Here is a 22143-nt window from a genome sequence, read left to right on the forward strand (position 1 = left end):
GGATTTGAGTGCCTTCTTCCACAAGGCTGACTTACTGTGCAAACCTCATAACATGGATATGGCGGGAACCAGCCTTCTAGTCCAGCCACTGGTGGGCTAGGCTGTGTTTACTTCCAGTGTTGTGCTGCACCAGGGCAGCGGCTGACTTATTACCTATCATAACTAAAAGGAACCAGAATCTTCGGCACCAGGCCCCATCAGCAAAGGTGGCAGAGTAACATCTGCCCATCCTTGGTACGTCTGTGCCAGATAGAAGTGCCGTCCCTGAAAGAGCAAAGGCCCAGCTTTTGGAAGGGAATGAAAGAAAGCCTAAGCCAAAAAGGGAAATAAAGGGACGTCTTCTAGTCAGTTATATTTTCCACAAGGGAGGCGGCTCTGTTCCTCCTGGCATCAGTGAAGCTAAAATTTATAGGGCAAGATTCACTGGAGATAAAAATTGTGGAGTCAGCACTGAGTGCAGAAAGAAAAGCTACATTCACCAGCAGAAATGGCAGACTCCCAGCTGGGGCAGGCGCGCAGGGTTTTTTTCCCCAGGGGGCTCGGAACTGTATCATTTTCTTGGCTGCCAAAAAAGCTGGCAAAACTTCCGTGCTGCAAAAAGAGCCAAATGTTGCCCCTTGGGCCCTATTAGTGAACTGTTGTGAAAACACAGATTTCATTGCACATGTAATAATCCTCACAGCAGGGAACCTGCTAATGACACTAACAAAACATTCCTTGGCCTCCCTTACCCACACACAGCTATAGAACGGATTGCAAAGTCCAGGTGGAATCAACTGATGCCTTCACAAGCCAAGGAGGCCTCCAGGTCAGGCATTCAGGCAGAGACGATAAACCATTCTGAAAGGTTGGCGCTCAGTAATTCATAACCCAATACAATAGCCCCCTTTCTCCTGCTGCCTGGGCACTGGTGCCCAGATCCTGCCAAGTGAATTCATGGGCGCCAGTTCTTCCTGCCTCGACTGGAAAGGATTGCGCCGATTATTTTATGATCAATAAATATCCAAGCAGACACAGTGAAACTCCAATCAGAAGAATTTATAACATGAAGCCACAGATTATGTAGTGGGATATAAATAAACAGAAATTGTCAGTCAAATTCCTAGCAGCTGGAGTCAGAGGCAATACATTAACTGTTACACTCCCCAAATCACCTTTACGGTTTGGCCGGCAAGTGTATTTGTACAAAGACTTATTTCAGTTTGCGATGCCAAATACCCTTACTCTCAGTGACTCCGAGATGGTATCACATGGACTGTTGTTGTAATTGGGGCATAGAGTCAGCATGAAGAGAGCCGGGGGTGGACCCAGCCCTTTGCTAGGCTGGTGGCCTCTGACTCATTATTATACAGCAGATCTGAGTTGGAGTGCTGAGATCTTCAGGCCAGCGGTGGCTGAGAACAAGAGGAGAAGAGTACATGGAGCCGTTGTGGGACAGGGAGAGCCCTGCTTTGTGCTTGACCTTTTGGCTGGGGGGGAGGGGGCTTTGGATGTAGTGGAGGCAACGGCGGATTCCCCCAATGAACAGCATTAATTCTGAGTCTCATTGGCCCTGCAGTGAAGAAGGCTCAGAGCAGTGAGGGAATGCCTGCAAAAATGACAGCTGCTGTGTTTTCCAAGGCTAAAGCAAGCTGCCGCTGCAGGGGGCTAGGTTGTGGGAAAGGTTGTGAGCAGGTCAGTGTGAACCAGGGGAAAGTGGGGCTAGATCCTAAGGAATCCAAATATTGGTGTTAGCTCTGTGGCACAATTCAGTGGTTCTCTAAGGGTTAAATCTCACCCCTTTTGCAGAGGGCCTGATTGAGGTGGAAGGCACTGCTTGAACTGCTCCAGTGGTTCATGGGGCTTATGCCGAGGGTGAGTTTAACCCTAAATGAGCAGCTACGTGGCTCGCAGGCTGTATGTGCAGGTTTGGAGTCCCCTCTCATCAGTGTCACGTCCTCTAGCGCTGCCACCAGCTCCAGCTGCCTTAGGAAAGAGGAATCCTGGGCGTCTTAACTAGGGTGGGCACTTCCCCTCCCACCCGGTCCTTCCAGCCCAGCAGCCATTGCCTGTGGGGCAGTAATTAGGCGCTCAGTGGAATACTGCATCGATGGCTGGAATAACCGAAGCCGTTGTAAAGCTCTGCAATGGGGCTGCAGGCGCGGAATGGCAGCCATGCTATTGAATATCTAGCTTGTCGCCTTCAGCGCCACACAGGGGCCATCTCCTCTTTGAAATGCCAGAGCCACGGGGATGTGCATGAACGGAAGGTTGAAGCCTCCTGGGGATGCATCAGACAAGCTGGATTGTGGGTAGTCCTGAGTCCAACCCCCCCCCAGCTTTGTTTCCATCTTTGTTGCGTGATGGGTCCCTTTATGCTGCACGTGTATTATCAGACGGTGGTGGCTGGAGAAAGGAACTGGACTGATGGTGCCCTGGAGAAAAAAGAGCTTCTGTGTCTCAACGTGGGCAGGAGCAGTGCAAGCTTCATTGCTATACTAGTGTGCCTCACCAGGGACCTCTCCCAGGGGTCGGTTTCCATGGCCTGTTCAGTTCTCGCCGAAGCTGCCAATGAGAAGGACAAGTGGTGCCTGCTTGGATGTAGACACGTGTCTCCTTTTAAATCGAGGGCTCGTTTGACTCATTTCGCATAGGCCACCCCATAGCCATCAGATAAGAATCTACCAGACCAGGCTGGAATTGAAGTCGGGAAAAATCTCGGTATCCCATTATGCAATTCCCTTAACCAATGAGTTCCCAGTATACTATAGTCCAGATCAAATACCTAGTTAATTGATCAGTGCTCAGCACTTATCTGCTTCTTTCATTAGTCTAATAATTGGAGTCACTTTCTGCGGCTCCCAGGTATATGCTGATATCACCTCCACATTGCATTTCTCAGGCTCACATCCTCCCAGTAGCTGTGAGGTGACTCGATCACATAGTGTTGTGGTCCCACAAGCAAGCGCGAGGATGCATGCCTTGAAACAAGCAGGAAATCATGCACAAACCCCGGGGGACTATGTCAAAAGCCCTCCCGCCTTCCCTTTTCGCCCACATCACCCCTAATTTTTTGTAGGCATGTGGAATCGGTTTAACCTGAAGCTGATTCTGAGCCTTTTTATCTCACATGGTTACTCTGGGACGCTTCTGCACCTCCTAATTCTAACCGCAGGCAGCACACGCTTAGAAAGGTAAGGTGAGCCAATGGCAGAAATTGGCAGGATATAACGTAACACCAATGACACAGCCTTCCTGTAACTATAATCTGCCATTTGACCCACTGCCATTCTGAGCAGTAGAAAATACCTGGGGATTTCACCACCAGACAGACCATCGCACCACCCACTGGTAACCGCTATTAACGTATTTCATTTTGGTTATTTCTTTCAGAAGCCTCAGCGATGTTGTGACACAGAGGCCCATTGATGGTTCACGACTCTGTGAGCAACTCCTATCAGGCCTGAAAAACTCATTACACCTAACCCACGGTTTTCATAGTGTTTGTCCAAAAAGTGTCTTGTAAGGCAGTGGTCTCCAAACTTTTTTGATCGCGCACCCCTATCAGTAAAAAAATGTTGAGCACGCACCCCCTGCCGTGTCAGCTCTACCATTTTTGCCGAAGCAAAAACAAACAAACAAACAAAAAAACCGCTCAGACACCCACCCAAACTGCCGAATCAAAAAAAAAAAAAAAAAAAGCACTCTTCCTGCCGCGCACCCCCAAGGATCCTCTTGCACGCACCCCACTTTGGAGACCACTGTTGTAAGGTATCAGATGAAAGCCGGTGACACACTGGTCATTAATGCCATTGTGAAATGTATGTATTAACACTATATGAGGAATTATGGATACTTACTGATATTATGCTGTAAAGTCTGTAACCCAACAAAGGCAGAAACTAGTTTCTTCCAGACAGGGGGAAAGGTAGTTATCTCCCAATCTCTAATGTAAATTAAAAGCGTGGGGAAACCAGCAGAAAGGAAAACCTATTTGATTTGGTATGTCTACAAGAAAAACAGATTGACAGAGCGATGTGAAATCAACAGGGATTACCCTGACTCTAGAAGCAAAGACAATAAACCTTGGAAAATATAATCATCATCAGCAGAACATTTCATTATCCATTTAACTGCAGAACACACTTAGTGGAGCAGAGGTTGTTCATGAAAATTTGGCTCCTGATTTGACTTAAAATCAGCAAGCTCTGCAAAAGGACTTTGAGGGTGAGAAACTATTGCAGACAAAGGAATATAGCCTGTCACAATTACGAGGCGTCTCTTGGAAGCGTGTTATGCTTTTGTTTCATTTGTAACCATTTCTGTTTCCATTATTCTTACTCAATGCTCACTTGAATCGGTGAAGCTTGTTGTTACTAAACTTCCGTTTGTTTTCACCAAGTGCTATCTGGTCAGGAAGGACCGGACCCTGGGTTGTAGTCTCCCAGCTGTGTGTACACTGTCTTTTTTGAGACAGCAGATTGGTCATTTCCGTGAGTGTCCAGTGACAGGCTGGATGCTACAGGGAGATACTTCTGAGGTGTTTGGGAATGGGAGTATACCAAGTGTTACCTGCAACACAAAGTGAAGGCTGGCAGAGCTTCAGAGGAGACTGGCTAGCAGACTGGGATGACAGGGAGCTGACACCCAGTTTAGCCCCACCAAGTCTCTCTCGCGCTGTGACGGGGGAAGGGGAAGGGGTTACATAGTGACACAGAGTCCTAAGTGACTCCAAGAAAGTGTCAGAGATGTGTCCTCCTGGCTCTGCCTGGAGAAGGAAGCCATTTGTCAAGGGACTTGTGAATGATGGAATTTCTGTAACAAAGACTTTGTCTAGGTTTCACTAGTTCATGAGCTAGAAACCTGGGTGAGAAGGAACTGACTGATGGTGGTTCACACCCTTCCCATCAGGTGAATCAGGATGTGGTTAGCAGTTCAGCAAACTGGTATTTTTCTCTGGAACCTGCTATCTCATGCTCCCAAATCAGAGCTTCCACTAAACAAAAAATACTCTCCCCTTCCTAGCGTGAATCCTGGTCCTATGGACCTCATTGGCAAAACTCCCTTTGACTTCAATAGGGCCAGGATATCACCCATAGATTTTAAATCCAGGAGTAACTGCTATGATATTCTAGTCTGACCTGCAAAATCCAGGTCAAAGAACTTCACCCAAGAATTCCTGCCTCAAGCCTGTGATTAAAACTGGAACATAAAAGATCAAAGGTGATGTTCATAAAAAGAAAGTTGAATGACAGGCAGACAGAGGAGGGGAAAAACGCCTAGTTAATGGTTGTTTTGTACTTTATTTGAGAAGAGAGATCTACATAAACTATGTCAGGAGGGTACAGTTCTACACACAGTTTCATCAATCAATAAATGGAGTTGTTAACGTAACACTGAGGATATGATACTATGAAGAAGACATAGACACATGACCAAGGAATATTTACAGCTCTAACGTACAATATATTTATATTAGAGAGAGAGAGAGAGAGATGTGTGCGCGTATGTGTGTATGAACACAGGTGCATGTATATACATACACACGCTCAGACATATAGGTATAAAAGACTCTTTTTTTTAAACAAAAGTCAAGAAATGAGTTTGTCTTTTATTTGCAGCAGTTGACTATTGAATTGAAAGGTGGACATGGTTTCATTGTGTGGTGGCTGGTTAGTATTTTTTTTAAATCTCTGTCCTCCAATGATTGTTGACCAAATCGGAATGGTCTCCAGTGTTTGTGTTTCTTTAGTGGTGGTGGGGAGTGTGTGGGGTGGATGACAGGGGGCGACAGGCTGGAGTAGGGAGAATGGGCTAGGGGGTGGAGGAGGAACGTGTAAATGGAATGAATGACCTTTGGTGATGCCATTAAATCATCCTTTGTACTAAACATAAATTATCAATAGTTTTAAAAAAATAATTTTCTGTTTCATTTTGAGGCTGGGGAGGGGGGAAAGGGGAAGCAAAGGGTGGGGAGAGGATCCAGGGGAAGGGCAAATACCTCAGCGTTTCAGATGTCCCTTAACCTCAATTTCAAACACTTTTTAAAAATTTGTAAAAGGCTTCTATGGGTCTAAAACTGTAATGGAATCATGCCCCCCCACCCCAGTGTAGCAAAGAGCTCAATCCAAATTACCCTGGGGAGGATACGGGGGAACCCACTTTGGCTAATACCCAGAGCAGAGTTCCTCCCCTTAGCAGTTGGAGTCCCTGGGGAGGAAGGGTGTTGCAGACAGGTTCTAGGATGTGCCATCACCCTGCCTTTCCCATATTGTCCCATGGGAGGGGATCCTAGTTTGACAGAATGGGAGGTTCTGGATGGGTCCTGGTATGGCAAAGGGTGTTGTAATATGGAAGGGGTTGAGAACCATAGCAAGACCTGAAGGCTGGTAGTTCATTTTTGACCCCTTAATCATGTGACTCCACCAATGACCCCCATAGTGGCTAGGTATTGGGAGGTGATGGCCTCCATTGTAGACCCAGATGCAGAATTTAAAACAGGATCCAAAGAGGCCACGACTGTAGCTTATTGGTATAATGGGTAAAAACAAACAACTCAATCCAGCAAATGTCACTGAGATTTTTGTTTTCTGTTCATACAGAGTTTCAAAAATGTTAACTGATATTCACATTAGTCTGGTAAAAATCCAGTCAAACGTCCCTGTTTTGGGAGGCTAGCCATGTTCCCCCAACGTGTCTGCAAAGACGGGGCTGAGTTCCAACCAGAGGCTACGTAGGGCAAAATTCTATTGGGGGAGGGCTGTACAGGTGCTCATTACAGCACCCCTCAGTGCTCTGTGGCAGCTACTGGGCTGGTGGGGGAGGTCCAGCTGCTGCCTAGCCCCCTACTGGAATGTGAATTGTATAGTATGGGGCGGGGAATTCTACACCTGGCAGAGCCATTCTGTAGTTGTGAACAGAGGTACATAGGAGCTGGGACAAAGGCCAACTGACTGGACTCTGATTTTACTTTCACCTTTTTTCTGAGTGGGGTAGAGCCACAGGTCCCCAATGGTTAGAGTCACTGCTGATGAGAACAGCCTGTGTATACCACCGCAGTTCTTCCCCAATCAAGGGCCCATCTATCTTTGCAGAATAGAGGCAGGGGAATAGATTTGTTTTGAGAGCTGGTCCATTTTTCTAATGCTGAGAATTATACATCCCTACTGGGGGGTGGGGGGAGATTTGGACATACACGCCACTTCCAGCCATTGTCACCACATCATGTATTTAGTATCTCAGGAGGGGGAGAATACAGCACCTAAACTCCATTGCCAAATACAGCCTGGTCTCCCCTCATGTCTGTCCCAGGTGCCAGCTGATCCTTCAGATCATGAAATCTTTCTGCACAACTCCTCCGACCCAAGTGTCCAGTATGAACTACATCAATGTACATCATTTACAAGGCAGGAAATCCTTCATTTCTCATGGAACACATTATGTGAAATAGCACTTAGTTAACATAAGGTTTTTTTGTTCTGCTTTAAGCCTATCTATAAAAAGCTGCTCATGCAAGAAATTACCTCCAGATTTAGCTGGAATTTTAAAGGACACTTCTCCTGAAGAAACAAATCCCTTTCACACAGGGAAAAAAACCCAAACAAAACAACCCACTTGTGGCTGGGCAAGAACCATCAGACAGTGGAATACACAATAAGACTTTGGTGTTTGTAAGGTATTGAGTGAGAGACCCACGATCAAACCAGGGAGAAGCCCAACAAGACGGGAAGTCCAGATGAGCCCTCAAAGCTGCTTCAAATGGACACAAGTCAATTGTGGTTTCTCTCCTCCCTCCCAACATTTAAGACTTCCCTGTTCAGGATTCCTCTCTCCTGCAAATCAAACCCTCTGATTTCCAACAGCCTCCCTCTTACACCCCATTCTTCAATTCCCAGTATATCCTCCTGCCCTATGACTCCCTCTCCCTGAAATCCAGCAGGCTCCCTAACTCCATACTGCTCCTTGACCCTATTACCAGCTGGCATCTCTCCTCCTTATGCCACCAGTTCTCTTTCTTCTTTATGCCAACCAGACCCCTCCCACTTCTACCTCTCAACTCCTCCTCCTGGTACTGCTCTTCACTGATCAGAGATTAGTGACCTGAATTTCTTTCTATCTCTTGTGTGATCAGAGATCATAAGTTCTGAGGTTCCTACTGCTTGGGTGACCCCAACATTCATCATCAGTCTTGAGGAAAGACACAACTGTCAAACCCCAAGATGGATTTCAGCCAAGTCAGTGGGCCTGTTGGGTCAGGGAGGGAAGACAATAAGGGGTGCTCCCAGGAACTAATCTGAAGGTTCGGTTCCATATCTAAGCTAAGTTTCTGGCCGGTTCTTATCTTCCATTTCCTGAATCAGGTAGCCCATCCCTACCCAAGAGCTGGGGATGGAGCTACAATTCCTGATCACTCCCAAAGCTGCCCAAAGGAAGGAAATTATTCATGATGCTTGCAGAATCAGCCACTTAAGATGGAGTTTGTCTGCTTCATTTGGTCTTAGAGCAGGGGCAGGGCTGTTAGAGTGAAAAAAAGCACAGAGACACTAAGTTGAACTGAGAGGGATTTTGCATGCTGTTACCCCATTGAGTCTGAGAAAAAATATGCTCACTAATATGTGGTAGCTACTCATTTCCTTGTACTGTTGCAACAGGACAATTTTATATTAAAATAAACAAAAGCAGATCAAAGGCTGCACTTCAAAATCTCCAGCTGGCCCAGTGCTTTTTGATTGTCGCTGGACCTGAACCTGATCTCACAAATGCTGGTGACAATCAGCAGTAACTTCACTGAAGCTTCAGTTCCAGTAGTTTCATTCTACTTGGTTAAATCTTTTAGGACAAAGCAAATGTTGAAAGTTTTAGGTGTCAGGAAAAGGTGGGGGGGGAGAGGGGGAAATCCCACAACACAACCGGGAGAAAGCTGCATGCTCTGATTATGTTCCCTTTTCATACATTAGACATGCTATAACTTGTCTCTCATCATTGGGCCAAATCCTTACATCATTCCAAAGTAAACGCCAGGTCCTTGAACATTTAGGTTTAAATAAGTGCCAGGACAGTCCCAGACCAGTTCCAGGGTAGCTGAGCCAGCCCACTGCCTACATCAGTGGTTCTCAAACTATTTACCATTGTGGGCTGCATACGTAGCTCTCTGTGTTATGTAGGCCACATCCACATAATATATAGACTACCTGGTATGGCTCTGAGGATGTCACATGAGCCTCAGCTGTGTGCTGATTGGGCCGCAGGTTGAGAACTACTGACGTACATGGATCCCTATTAATCTTCAAGCTGTTTCTCCTGAGAGCTCTCTGGCCTGTTCCTCAGAGTGGGAGATGTACAGATCCAGCCCTGCCCCCGTTACTAACCCAAGTAGTCCTAATGCAGAAAGGAACACACTGATTTAGGAGCAGGCCAACGTCAGCAGGTTCAGGGTGCAACATGGCGGGGGGAGGGAGTCTTGACATGCTGAGTTGATAAGCAAAGCACACACAAAAGAGCAACCACTAGGAAAAACCACCACCAGAGCTTAGAAACAAGGGGGGAAAGCCAGAGCCCTGTGGGAGATGAAGCTGGGCGAGAGCCTGTAAATTTCACTCACTACTAGCAGATGACCGTTGTCCATGGTGCTGAACACACAGCCCCAAATTAAATGCCAGTAAGAACATGCCACCCTGAAACCAGAGACCAGAACAAATCTGACAGACTAAACACTCAGTCATCAGCTGCAGACACTACATGACAGCCTGCCTCTGATAATGTTTATTATACCGACCGTTCTTAAGCAGAGCTGCCTGAAATTGATCTCTGCAGTGTCGGAGGTGTCCCTGTCCTCAGCACAGAATTCCCTGGTGGCTGTGATTAACATGTTGCAAAAATTTAGGTGCAGACAGGTCATCAAAACAATCTCATTGCTTGGTTTTCCATCAGCGTCTTTCTTGACCTTAGGCAGGCGTTTTGAACTTCAGGGAAATGATTCTACCGGTTTAAAATACAGCAGGATCCCCAGATTAGTGGCTGCTTTTGTCTCTTAATCTCAGAGATAAAGCTGATTTACAACATTGTGAACAATGCTTGCACAAAATAGATTGGGGGCGGGGGGAGGGGGGAATCTGATGCCAGATGATTAGGGCCGGATTCTGGGAAGATGCTGTGCTGCTACCCATTTACATCACCGAACAAGATCAGGCTCTCATCCGCTCCCAACCCCACCTCTCACCCTCATTTCCAGCTTTCAAAGATGTTGTGAGTCATGGTTTGTTCTGCTCTAGCAGAAGAACAAGAAAAACAAAATTAAAAGCTATTGGGACAGAGAAGTTCCTCTCCCTGTAGCAAATATTCTTTGTTTCCGGGGAGAATATGATGAGTTCAATCTTGTCTCATGTACAATTGTGGATTTTCTTGCACTAAATGTCAAACAATCTGTTTGACCCATTTTTTCTTGTACAATTTCACCCCCTCATTCCCTGCAACTGTACTCCTAACATCACAATGAATGATCTCAAGAGGCATCCAGACCCCACCACCTTTTCTGACTCTAGTGAACACTTGTGGTGTTCAACACCTATCAGGCTTTAGCCCAGCACCAAGTGGAGGGTTCAGGTCTATACACAGTAACAATAACTCAGTCTTTTTTTGCTGATTATTTCCATTGCCGCAGCCCAAGTGTGTAAGAACTAGGATGGACTAGAGCAGATCCAATCAGGAATCAGTCCTGACTGACTTTCCAATCAGAACAACCAGCTGGGGGCTGAGTAACAGCTGAATTCTCAGCGAGAGAAATTACAGGCATAAAAACGAAAACAAACAGATTCCTCGCACTCATTCCATATTTCAGAGCATGTTTATAGTTACTGTGGGATTGTGTCTTAAATAATGGAGTTAGAAAAGGAAACTAAATCATCCCTATGGGGAAAACATCATAAGCCAGAACTCTTTCTACTCTGGGACTTTTGCTACCTTTGTTCCTATCTCATTGGGGTTGACGGGGCACAACTGGAAATTCCCCATCCTTGTGTTGTGGGCATGCACCTGAGCTGTATCTCTGTTCCAATGGCACTCTGTGGACTTCAGAGGGCTAGGTTGGGAGGAGGATTGAATAAGAGAAATGTTGCTCTTCATGGCAGTGTCCCCTGCCCTGCTCCCAGATTTCCATGTGGAAATTTCAGCAGGAGGTTTCAGAACTGGGAGCTCTTTTACCTCTCTCTGGATTCCCCAAATCCCCTGCTCATGCTATCACTGGAGGGAAAATCCAAGGAGAAACTTGCTGAGATATCCTCCCCACAACATCGTGCAGAAGGTCTCACCTGCAGAGTATGATTTGACCTCCATTTTCACTCAGACCTCAGAAAGATGGGGAGCTCTAATTGCAGGACTAGGAAAAAGGGTCGGGAAGCCAACTACATAATAGTTGGGAAGCCCCCAGATGAAAGCAACAAGGTAGGGACATGCCGACCTAGCCTATGTAAGAGTCAATTTTGTCTCTAACTTTTGAGAATGCTTTGGAAGAGGGAAGGAAATAATAAAGTAGACATTTGTATCATTTTATTAGACTTTCAAAAAGACTATGATAAAGGCCCTCATAAGAGACGAATAAGGAAACTGGATAGCCAGAGCAAGGGGTAATGTCCTACTATGGATCAAACACTAACAAGGAGAAACAGGGAGCAAATGAGAAGAGTAACAGGACAGTTCCTATTGCGCAGAGAATGTTAATAGTGGGGTGACTCCAGACATCGATGCCAGGGCTGGTGCTGGTCAATTTAGTTATTAATGACTTGGGAAGGTGGGCGGATAATGATGTAACATTTGCCAATGGCACAACATTATTTAGTGAGTTGGGGCAGGGAGGAGTGGGAGGGACGAAAGTAAATCAGTTGTTGGGCAAGTGAAACTCGTCTTCAGCTAGTTCAAGAAGACGCACATTGGAAGGAGCAATTTAAATTCCTCCAACACAGGAAAAACACAGGGATGGGTTCCGAGTTCCCTGTATCCTCTCTGGCACAAAAATCTAGGGTTCACTGTGGACAGCACAGTAAAGATGTCCACTCAGTGCTCATGAAAACAAGTGCCTAAGATTCTGGGATGTAGTTAGATAGCGATTGAGAAGAATACAGGTCTCTCCTTCCTGCTCATGTCTCAATTCTTGGGCAACTAAGGGCTGGTGTGCTGTGGAGTTATAACATCCACCTATCACTGCAAGAGGCAGGAATCCAGTACTGCTCAAGAGCAACGGCAAGTGATAGAATGGCTCTGACAAAAGGGGACACACACTCCCTGTCCTTCTTGGCTGGAACAAAGAAGGTTGTGAAGTGGTGCTTTGCTGGGAACCTCAGAGATGCAACAGACCCTATGAGAGAGGGGATGCCTGTCACAAACCCAACCATAACAAAGTGGTACTTCATCCTGGCCCTTTTGGCTTCCTGCCTGGGGCACAAAGAATGTCAGGGTTTTGTATTCTTTGAAATACAGCTAGCAAAGTGACCAGTGCATTAATATCCATGAGAAGCAAAAGGGACAGCAACCTTATTTGTGACTCTGCCAAAATTACTCCAAACTCCAAAGGTTGGGTTGCTGAAGGGTTTTTTTAGTTTGTTTTTTAGTGTGTCTGACATTTTATAGCATCAATAATGCAAACAAAGAGGAAATCATATTTGCGGAATATTAATGTATGGATGTCCAAAGCAAAACACAATACCGATTACTTTTTATATGAGGCCGCCAAGTTTGATTTTCTTTGGTGTTAAATTGGTCAATCATATTCTTTCCATAGTCAAAAATGACACCATGACCTTCTCTGTAACCTTGGAGGCAACCCTTCCAGCTGTATTCTAAGTGGGGATAGCAAATAAAAGTTCAAAAAAGAGTTTACAGGCCTGCTTTCAGAGATACTGAGGACACACAACTCCAGCTGAAGTCAATGGGAGCTGCATAAGAATATAAGATCAGCCATACTGGGTCAGACCAAAGGTCCATCTAGCCCCATATCCTGTCCGCTGACAGTGGCCAATGCCAGATGCCCCAGAGGGAATGAACAGAACAGGTAACCATCATGTGATCCATCCCCTGTCACTCACTCCCAGCTTCTGGCAAACAGAGGCTAGAGGCACCATTCCTGCCCATCCTGGCTAATAGCCATTGATGGACCTATCCTCCACAAATTTATATAATTATTTTTTGAACCCTGTTATAGTCTTGGCCTTCACAACATCCTCTGGCAAGGAGTTCCACAGGTTGACTGCGTTGTGTGAAAAAATACTTCCTTTTGTTTGTTTTAAACCTGCTGCCTATTCGTTTCATTTGGGGGCTTCTAGTTCTTGTGTTATGAGAAGGAGTAAATAACACTTTATTTACTTTCTCCACACCAGTCATGATTTTACTGACCTCTATCATAGCCCCGCTTTGTCATCTCTTTTCCAAGCTGAAAAAGTCCCTGGCTTACTAAGCTCTCCTCATATGGAAGCTGTTCCATACCCCTAATAATTTTTGTTGTCCTTTTCTGAACCTTTTCCAATTCCAATATATATATTTTTGAGATGAGGTGGCCACATCTTCACACAGTGTTCAAGATGTGGGTGTACCATGGATTTATATAGAGGCAATATGATATTTTCTGTCTTATCATCAATCCCTTTTTTAATGATGCATGCACTACCTCTGAAAATGAAGCTCTTGACTCTATAGTCACGTCTAGCCAGGGATCTCAGAGCACTTCACAAACAATAAACTTCTTTAACAAACATTTTTTTCATGAAAGGAATTTCTAGAAATATGATGGAGATTTTGCCTTCGGGGTTTGCCACTGAGAGCCTAACATTTTGTCCTTTTTGCCTAGAATTTTTGCTATTGGTTATAGACACATATGAGTTTGGAGATGAACAAGAAGAACAAGGCATAAAGAATAGCTAAAATGTAGGATACACCCTCAAGTCCTGACATTTTCCAGCTGACAGTGCTTGTCTACACAGAGGTAATCAAAAGAACTAGGTGACTTCACTGGGTACCTACTAATGCCTGTTGAGAGCATTGTCTCTAGCACACAAGGGAGGAGAAGGCAGTTCCGCTTCTGTACCTCTCAGCCCTGGAAACTTTTGCTGCTGAAGCTACTCTTAAAGAAAATACTAAGGGTACTTGCTCCTACCTTGCAGTTTGGATTTAACAGCCAGAGCAAAGAAATAAGGAGTTTGGAGACTTCTCTTGCAATGGCCTTTGACTTCTGCAGAATGAACTATGTGAACTCCTTTAATTCATGCATCTTTTGTCTAGTGCTCACAGTTTAAATAGTTAGCCTCTGGGTTGGCTGGTTAACACTAGATGCAGCCGGTTGGCAGCAGCTGTGAGAGTGAGCGGCATGGCTCACTGTATCCGGTCTGATCAGTGCCCTCGTTTGGAGTTAATCAGAGAGAGACGCTAACAGCCACTGGTTAACCAGTTCCTTTTAACTATGACTGTCTGCTTGTGGATACACGGCAGGACCTGTTTGTCAATAGCAAAGAGCCTTTCATCCCCCTGATTTAAATACCTTGGGGGGATTAAAAAAAAATATGGGCTAAAACTCCTGTCACTTTAGCAGAACAGAAAACCTGTCTCAGCAGGAACGGCCTGGATGAGGTCAGAGCCGCGTTCTGCTGAGGTAAAAAAACCACAGTAGCTTGCCAGGCTCTTCCCCTTCTTCTCATAGAGGGGGGTGGGACACCCTTGGTTTCAGCTGGGATTTACAGGAGATATCCCACACGCATCACAATGAGCTTTGCTGTAAAATTCACTGCACAGAGGTTAATCTAGATGTCAACATTGCCTGACAGCAGTGAAATTACTCCAGGGCAGTGCTCCTTCTGAAGTCTTAATATAACAGTCAATTCCATCCTGCCTGCAGGAAATGAAAGTTTTCTGCTTTGTGTGCGGAATCATTCAGCGCCAATTTTCTCACTGTTTGAAGTCCAAACTGTGGTCTTCAGATTCACCTCACATTAAGACTTTCGCTCAGTTGACAAAGTCTGTTTGTCACTCCCAGAGAACTACAAGGACAGAAAGGAAAAGTGTGTGTGTGGAGTGGCGGGGGGTTGGGTTTGAGGGAATCTTATCGCACCTACACCAGCCAAATCACAGGGCTTGTGCCAGTCCTATTTTTTCTGAAGGAAGTGAATGCAGCAACTTCACTTATCTAAATATCAAGCAGCAAAGATCTGGGAGGTTGGAAACCAACAGAGAGCCAGCGTGCGCAAAAGAAAAAAAATTTCAGACCTCCCAATGCTATGATTTCCTTCACAGAGGCATTTCAGTCATCTCCTGCTGGGCTCTTGTCTTAAGAAGCCAGTAGTTCTGCAGCTAAACACCTCTTCAGAACAGCTGCTGAACTCTGGACTTCAGGTTTTAGGATCAGTCACTTTTTTTGTCTGGGAGATCAGTTCCCATAGGGGATCCCTGAGTGTCAATGGGAGTTATGTGATAATCATCCATTTCCTTTGAGGACTGTTATAGCTGGTTGTTTTAGAAGAAGACAGAGGCTGTAAAGAAGCCTTGCGAAATTGTGGCTAGTGGGAAACCACAGAAGCTAGAGATGAAAATGACCTATAAGATCACTTAGCCTGTCTCCTGGGGTCCCAAGCAAGATTGTTCCCCACAATTTTCTAGCATAGTTTTAAAAGTCGCAAGCAATGAGACTTCCACCACTTTGGTTGGGAACCTGTTCCACTGCCTCATGTTGTACAGGCAAGGAACAAGGGGCATGAAAGTGACTGAAGGATGCACTGTTACATCTGCATCCCACTGGGAGCAGAGACTACATACACCTGTGCCATTTGTGACACTATAGTCTCCCACTCGGGGGAGGAGGATGTCTTCAAACACATTCACTCGGCTAGACACCGGACCCGTAAGGTCCCAGCCAGGAGCATGGTTTCTAGCAGTGATTCTGGAGAAGAGCTAAGCAAGTTTTTCCACTTAGCCATTATGGTAATGGGGCACAAAGTGACATGCTCCCCCTTCAATTTCTTCTCCTTTGCAAACCAACAGCATACTCATCCCAAAGGTGCAGTCTCATCCTGTTCCTTTAAAAGGACACAGTAGCACAGCAGAGCGTTTGGGGATGTGCCTTTGCACCGATCCAAAGCATGTACCTGCCTAGTGCTTTTCTTGGCATGGGCATCCTGTCTTCCCACAATGAGCAGGGCACAACTGTATGGAGCCATCAGACCCGATCACCGGCCAACCGCCCCGCCCCGTCAGCTCCCTCTGCATGTGAAAATCCACATTTAGAGAAACGTGAGTAGGTGTCTCAAAAGCAGAGAGGAGCCATTGCAGGGGAGCAACTAAACAGCATAGAACAGAACCCAGGCTCTTCCTGGTAAACAGGAGGGACTGCTTCCCAGCCAAGACCTGGCCCATGCAAGGTGAATGACCCAAGTGCTAAATATCCTGTCAGAGATTAAATCCTCCCCCTCTTTGTACAAAAAATACTAAAGTCTTAAACCAAGTCCTGATGAATGGAAAGCCAAGGGGGCAAGCTATCTTTTCTGGTGGGTGTGTCTGTCTTCTCAACAATTGGTTCTTCCCTGCCCCGAAACTGGCATGTCCTCATATGACAGATACTCTAGGCTCTCCCTCGCATTCTCAGTCAGGTTTCTGTAGGCTAGGCCTCAGCATGGCACCACTGCCAGCTTCCCATTTAGTGGTGTGCAGCTGAGCTTCAGCTGCTAAGCCCCAGGAGAGGTGAACATATGTAACTGTACAGGAAGGCACTGGGCATGGGCCACAGTCTTAGTCTAGTAAACTGGTACAGCTGCCCCAGAGGAGAAAAGTCACCTGCAGAGAGCAAGGAGGGCCTTCTCTGTCAGTACATTTGGCTACTAGCCTTGAATGCAACATTTTTCACTCACAGCCTGTAAAATGAGAGTCACCATTGGGTGCCGGAAGTGAACTGCCTCGTTATAAAAATAAATAAGCAACTGTAATAAAACTGCCTAAGATCCCAGCTCTGAACAGAACACACTTTAGATGAGATTCACCAATGACAAATAAATACACCCAACGAACAACAGCGCTTAAATCAATTCCTTCTTCACTTGCCTGCCGAGACCCGGGTTCTGTGTTTCTGCAGTTACAGTTGCTGATATCGCTAGTACATTAGGCAGCAAATGCACTTGGGTCCTGACAGGTAAAAGCCTTTCTTCAGAAGAGAAAACAGCAGCCTTAGCTTTGGATTTCCCTGCCTTTGTCCCTGAAAGGTTTAATATTGCTCAGGCCTTGTACTGCTTGTATTTCAGACCAGAAAAGCTCACAACACAGCACAGTTCAGACCCCTGCCGGCTGGTGACCTTTGCTTTTGCTTTTTTGCCAATGTTTGCCCAGAATTATAGCCTCATTTTCCTGTAGTCCCAGTCACACAATTTATTTTTTGCTTATTTCAGTTTCTGCCATCACCACCACTTGGGATTTAATATAACACTAGCCCTTCCCAATACAACTATGGTTTACTTAACCCAAGTAGTGCACTGGACTTGTAAAACTGTCCCCTTCCTTACGAGGCCTTTTCCAAGCGCTGTCTGAGACAGCTTATTCTACCCACTACAGGAGAGAGGCAGTTGGCTGAGCTTTGAGGATCACATTTTCAAAAGCAGCCTCTACAATGGAACCCCAACATTTTCACACTTGCTGTTGCACATATATTCCTCCACACTGAAGTTTGTGCATGCCATTTTTCACACCCAAGTTCATGCAAATTCAAAACCTTGAACTCACATGCATGTGCCAGGTGATCAGGTTTGCACATATAACGCACATAATGACCATCCAAGTCTGGTGGTGTGTGCAAAAACTGGAGTGTAGAAAGCTGTGTGAGCAACAATACAGGCATGCAAAATAGGAGGCTGACTTCAAGAGCTGGGGTTGAGCGCTCAATGGCCCACCCTCAAGAAGTATCTGCTTCACCTAAATGTTAGAAATGGGAAATCACAGAAGATATGAGCGGAAAAAACATGAGGTCACTGAGACCACAACCCAGGGCCAACCACAGCACAGCTCCAGTGCCCTCATACCCAGCAGGTTTCCATCTAGGTGAAACCCTCGAAGGGATCTGCCTGAGTTAATCTTTTCCCTAAGTAAAAGTGCCCACTGCCAGTGCAAGGAAGGGCAACATCCTGTTCTCAGCTAAGGTCCAGGACCTCCCTTGGGTCTGGCCCACCTCCCCTTTCACAAGGCATTCGGGACCAGCTCAATGAAAGGAGGGGAGTAATGGGAATGCCCTGGTACGGGGATGTGGGGACGGGAATTGAAATAAGCCTAAACCAGAGCCAACTGCTGTCCTTGGGGCATGACGCGAGTAACCAGGCTGGGGGAGAGCTCTGGCGTTCCTGGCAGCAGAGCAATACCTAACCCTCTTCATAGGGGGAGCGAATGGAGGAGCTGCACAATGTTGGAGTCACTTGTGCCTCCCTTGTCCACAAAGGCACCCACATTCTAGAGTAGATCTTTGCTTTGAGGCACACTACATGAGTTTCCCCAAATCCTGCGCTTTGACATATCGGGACCACACAGGCTTCACAGCCATCAGGAACATCTGGTCCTGTGGTGGGTGAAAGACCTAGCCATGCAGACTAAAGGGGCTCCGTATTAATTCCGGCAAATTCAGGAGACTCCTGGTATGTTCCCCTATAGCTTGGCCCAGCGTCCTTCCCAACTCCTGCAGCATGTCTGCAACTATTTCCTCTCACCCGTACAGAAACAAAACAAACAAAAGCAAAACCAGACACCCACAGGCCCAAAGCAGCGGCAGCAGGGGAATCATGACTCCATTCCATGGTATCAACCCTGCTTTGCTTTTTTACTGAGCAGCTGCTCAAAACAAGCTTTGACAAGAGAACCTTTCCCCAATGCCATAATTGCATTTGGTGGGGCTAAGAATAGGGCACCTGACAGCCTGAATCTCGGTGTCGGGAGCTTAACAGCTTTCAGGGGACAACATCCTCTCCTTTCATTAGACCAGTTATTAATAACCATGCTGCATTCAGGCCTGATGTCTTTCCTTGCTCCTGCCCTCACCTTGCTCAGGTGCCCACACACAGAGCTGGCTTGGGGAATTCACCACTCATGGGACGGGGGAGGGGAAATCCCTGGTTTGCAGCAGAGCTGGAGGGTGGGGTGCTCCTGAATTTAACATGGAATTGGGGGGTCTATGAGTGCTATGACTGGGGGAAGGGGTTTGAAGGGTTAGTTAAATGGGCGGAGGGGGAGGGGAGAGACTGGATGGCCCCCTCACCAAAGCCAGCTCCCATTGTCCAGCTGCCCCAGGAGAACAAAGCCATGCAGAGCGTGGGAGAGGTGATGCACCAGACTGTGGTTTCTCTATGATCTCTGGGGCCATTAACACCCCTTCCCTGCCTTTCCTCCTGCCAACAGCTCAGTTCTGTTATCCAAAGCGACCTGTAAACAATCATGCAGCATTGTAACGCCAACAGCCCCACGCGCTGCCCCGACTCCCGAGTCTGCTGCACTGGCCTTGGCCGTTACCGCCGAGCACTGACAGATCCTGGTTTTTGTAAGGCAGGCCGAAGAGTCACATTTTGTCTCCACTCCCCTCACCAATGCCTTTATTACAGCAAGCACCGCCTCAGCCAAATAAGCCACTGCACCCATCCCTCTCCAGCAGCCTTAGCCCCTGCAGACTCCGCTCCACTAGCACCAGAGAGGCCTTCCCCTGGATCTGCTTACTTCCCCTCCCTGTACCAGGGCCCCCTCCTCTGATTTAAGCCAAGACAGCTCCAGATAAATGGGGTGATGGTAGGGGGGAGGGGATGGGGGTGTCCTCTGTGCAGCACGCCACAACTACGTCGCCAGCTGGACAGAAGGATCCTTTCTCGAATGTAGCCTGCTCTGTTGATTGCTCTGGGCCAGGGATGCTGGGGGGGGGAGGGGAGGGGAGAAGATCCCCCCATTCCTTCCATGACAAGGGCCACATCCCACAAGCTATTTCTGGGTCTGCAGCGGTCACCTTTCAGATTCCGCCTTGACAGTGGCTCCCGTGCTCCAGGCTCCTCCTGGCTAGAGCTGCCAAGCGGCACGTTCTCCCCTCGTCCTCCATTAGCTGGAGGAGAAACGAACCAGAAACGTTTGTTTCCCAGGCCTGCTTCGAGCAGGAGTCCGTCTCTGAGGAAGCCTTTTGCCAGGAGGTTGATTCCTTTTATTGATGGGGGCATGGGATAGGACCTGCTTCTCTCCCCCTCCCCTGGCTGTCCCTGTCCCCTTGGCCAGGCCTTTGTCCTCATTGACATGCAAGGCTGGCCTCAGTGGCCATTTGCTGAGCTGTCTCCTCGGGAAGGAACCACCTTCCCCTCCCCCAGCTCCCCGGGCTGCCAGTGGAGCTATTCTTCAGCCTCTGCATTTTCACAGCAGCTCAAAGGCAGATGCATCAATCCTTTCAGGGCCTGGAGACGTGAGGGGAATGTCAACAGGGCCTGGGCAGGTGTTGATAGGTTCCCAGTCATCTCCCAGACCCCTTCGTTTCCCCTGCATCCCCCACCCCTTTGGCAGGTACTGGACCAAGGGAGAGGGGGGTGGATGGTGGGGGCGGGGGAAAGAGAGGAGGGGCAGCATGGCATACTAACCCTGAAGAGCACCCCTGTGGCAGTGCCAGTCAGTCCCCAGCCAGATGACAAACTACAGCCTTTGAACACACCCTGGGGGAAAGCCCTGATTTCAGCGCCGTTGCGCCAGGGATGAATTTGGCCCATCTGTATGGCGGGGGCTCTCCTCACATCTCTATTGTGTCCCCTGGCAAAAGAAGCAGGGCGGTGGGTTTTGCTTTCAAAACCGCCCCCTATTTGGGGGCGATGCATGGGCTGGGTGCCTGTCCCGCATGCCGAAGTGCGGTCAAAGCATCCTTAGAATGGCACAGGCCCCTCCCCAACTCTGCTCTCTGTATGGCTCTCCCAGGCAGCTGCTCTGGTCCCCGGCACTGATCCCCAGAGTCTGACAAAGGGTTGGCGCTGGGCAACAGAAAGGTTCAGTTCCTCTTGTCTGTGTTCTGTGGGAGGGTGGCTGTTTCTCGTGTGTGGTTTACCCGTAGGTGCCGCGATCCTTTACTGTATGTTCCGAAAGCCTTGAGTCTCTACATTTAAGAATTGGCAAATTAGAAAAATTGTCCTGCAATGTCAAAAGGAGGAAAAGGGTGGAGCTGGGCGGGCGGAATTGCAAGTTCCCCCAGGGGCACTGCCCTGGCTCAGCGCCCGAACGCCCGGGGCGGGGGAGGGAACTGAGTCACACATTCAGTGCATATCTTACAAACGGGGCAGGGCCTCCTCCCAGAGCTTTTCTCTGCGCTAGCAAGAGTCTTGAGCTCGGCACGAGCGGACAAAGCACAGCAGGGTCATGTTTCACTGCTCCACAGCTTGGGGGAAAAGATTCCTCCTTTTTTTTGTTTAAGTACTTTACGTTTCTTCTCTTCTTTTTTGTTTTGTTTTGTAAAGTCTTATAGTTTCTGTAACAGCAGCTTCTTTCTGTATTGGTGTGGAAGGTATATATATCTATATCTATATATCTATAAATATATATAAGCCAAACTGCCTTACAGGTTGTTTTTTTTTGTTTTGTTTTGTTTTTCAGTGTTGTATGTGTAGCAGGCACTTGAGTTTATATGAAGATGTTTGCTTGGGGGCTGAAAGGGTCGGGGAGAAGAGGAGGTGGGGAGGGTGGAGGAAGGAAGGAGCAGGAACTTTTGACAAGTGGCCACTGCTAGCCAAGGATGTCCAGGTAGATTGGTGTGGCCTTGCCAAGAGCATGAAGGATCTTGTAGATTTCCTTGATGTTGAGCCGCTGCTGAGGTTCCCTCTGCCAGCAGCCCAACATGATGTCATAAACCTCCTTGGGACAAACTCGAGGCCTCTCCAAGACTCGGCCTTGGGTGATGCACTCGATGACCTGAAACGCAGAACAGAGAGGGTGAGTCCCACACAACAGCGCGCCGAGAATGTCCCTTTGCCGAATCTGCTTAGCCCTGGATGGTAACCAACATTTCATCAGAGCACTAATGAGTCGGCAGATCCCTCTGATTTGAGGTGTGCGGGCTCCCAGCTGGTGATATGCAGCAACAGATTCTCAGCACCTGCCTCCTGCTTTGCAGCTGCAGTTTTGCAATCTCAATGAAATACACTTTTGATTTTGCAACCACTA

General features: G+C 47.3%; 1 protein-coding gene across 3 annotated transcripts in view; it reads right to left on the minus strand.

Moving 5' to 3' along the window:
- Positions 1–1017: 1017 nt before the first annotated feature.
- Positions 1018–22143, minus strand: part of NTRK3 (neurotrophic receptor tyrosine kinase 3) — a 345792-nt gene continuing 324666 nt past the window's right edge. For all 3 annotated transcript variants that reach the window (XM_054041827.1, XM_054041826.1, XM_054041829.1), the window contains one exon: positions 1018–21891. In XM_054041827.1, coding sequence (XP_053897802.1) covers positions 21706–21891 — 186 coding nt within the window. In that variant the 3' untranslated portion in view covers positions 1018–21705. The remainder of the gene's footprint in view (positions 21892–22143) is intronic.

The sequence above is a fragment of the Malaclemys terrapin genome, chromosome 10, assembly GCF_027887155.1.
Source record: "Malaclemys terrapin pileata isolate rMalTer1 chromosome 10, rMalTer1.hap1, whole genome shotgun sequence".
Classification (NCBI taxonomy): domain Eukaryota; kingdom Metazoa; phylum Chordata; order Testudines; family Emydidae; genus Malaclemys; species Malaclemys terrapin.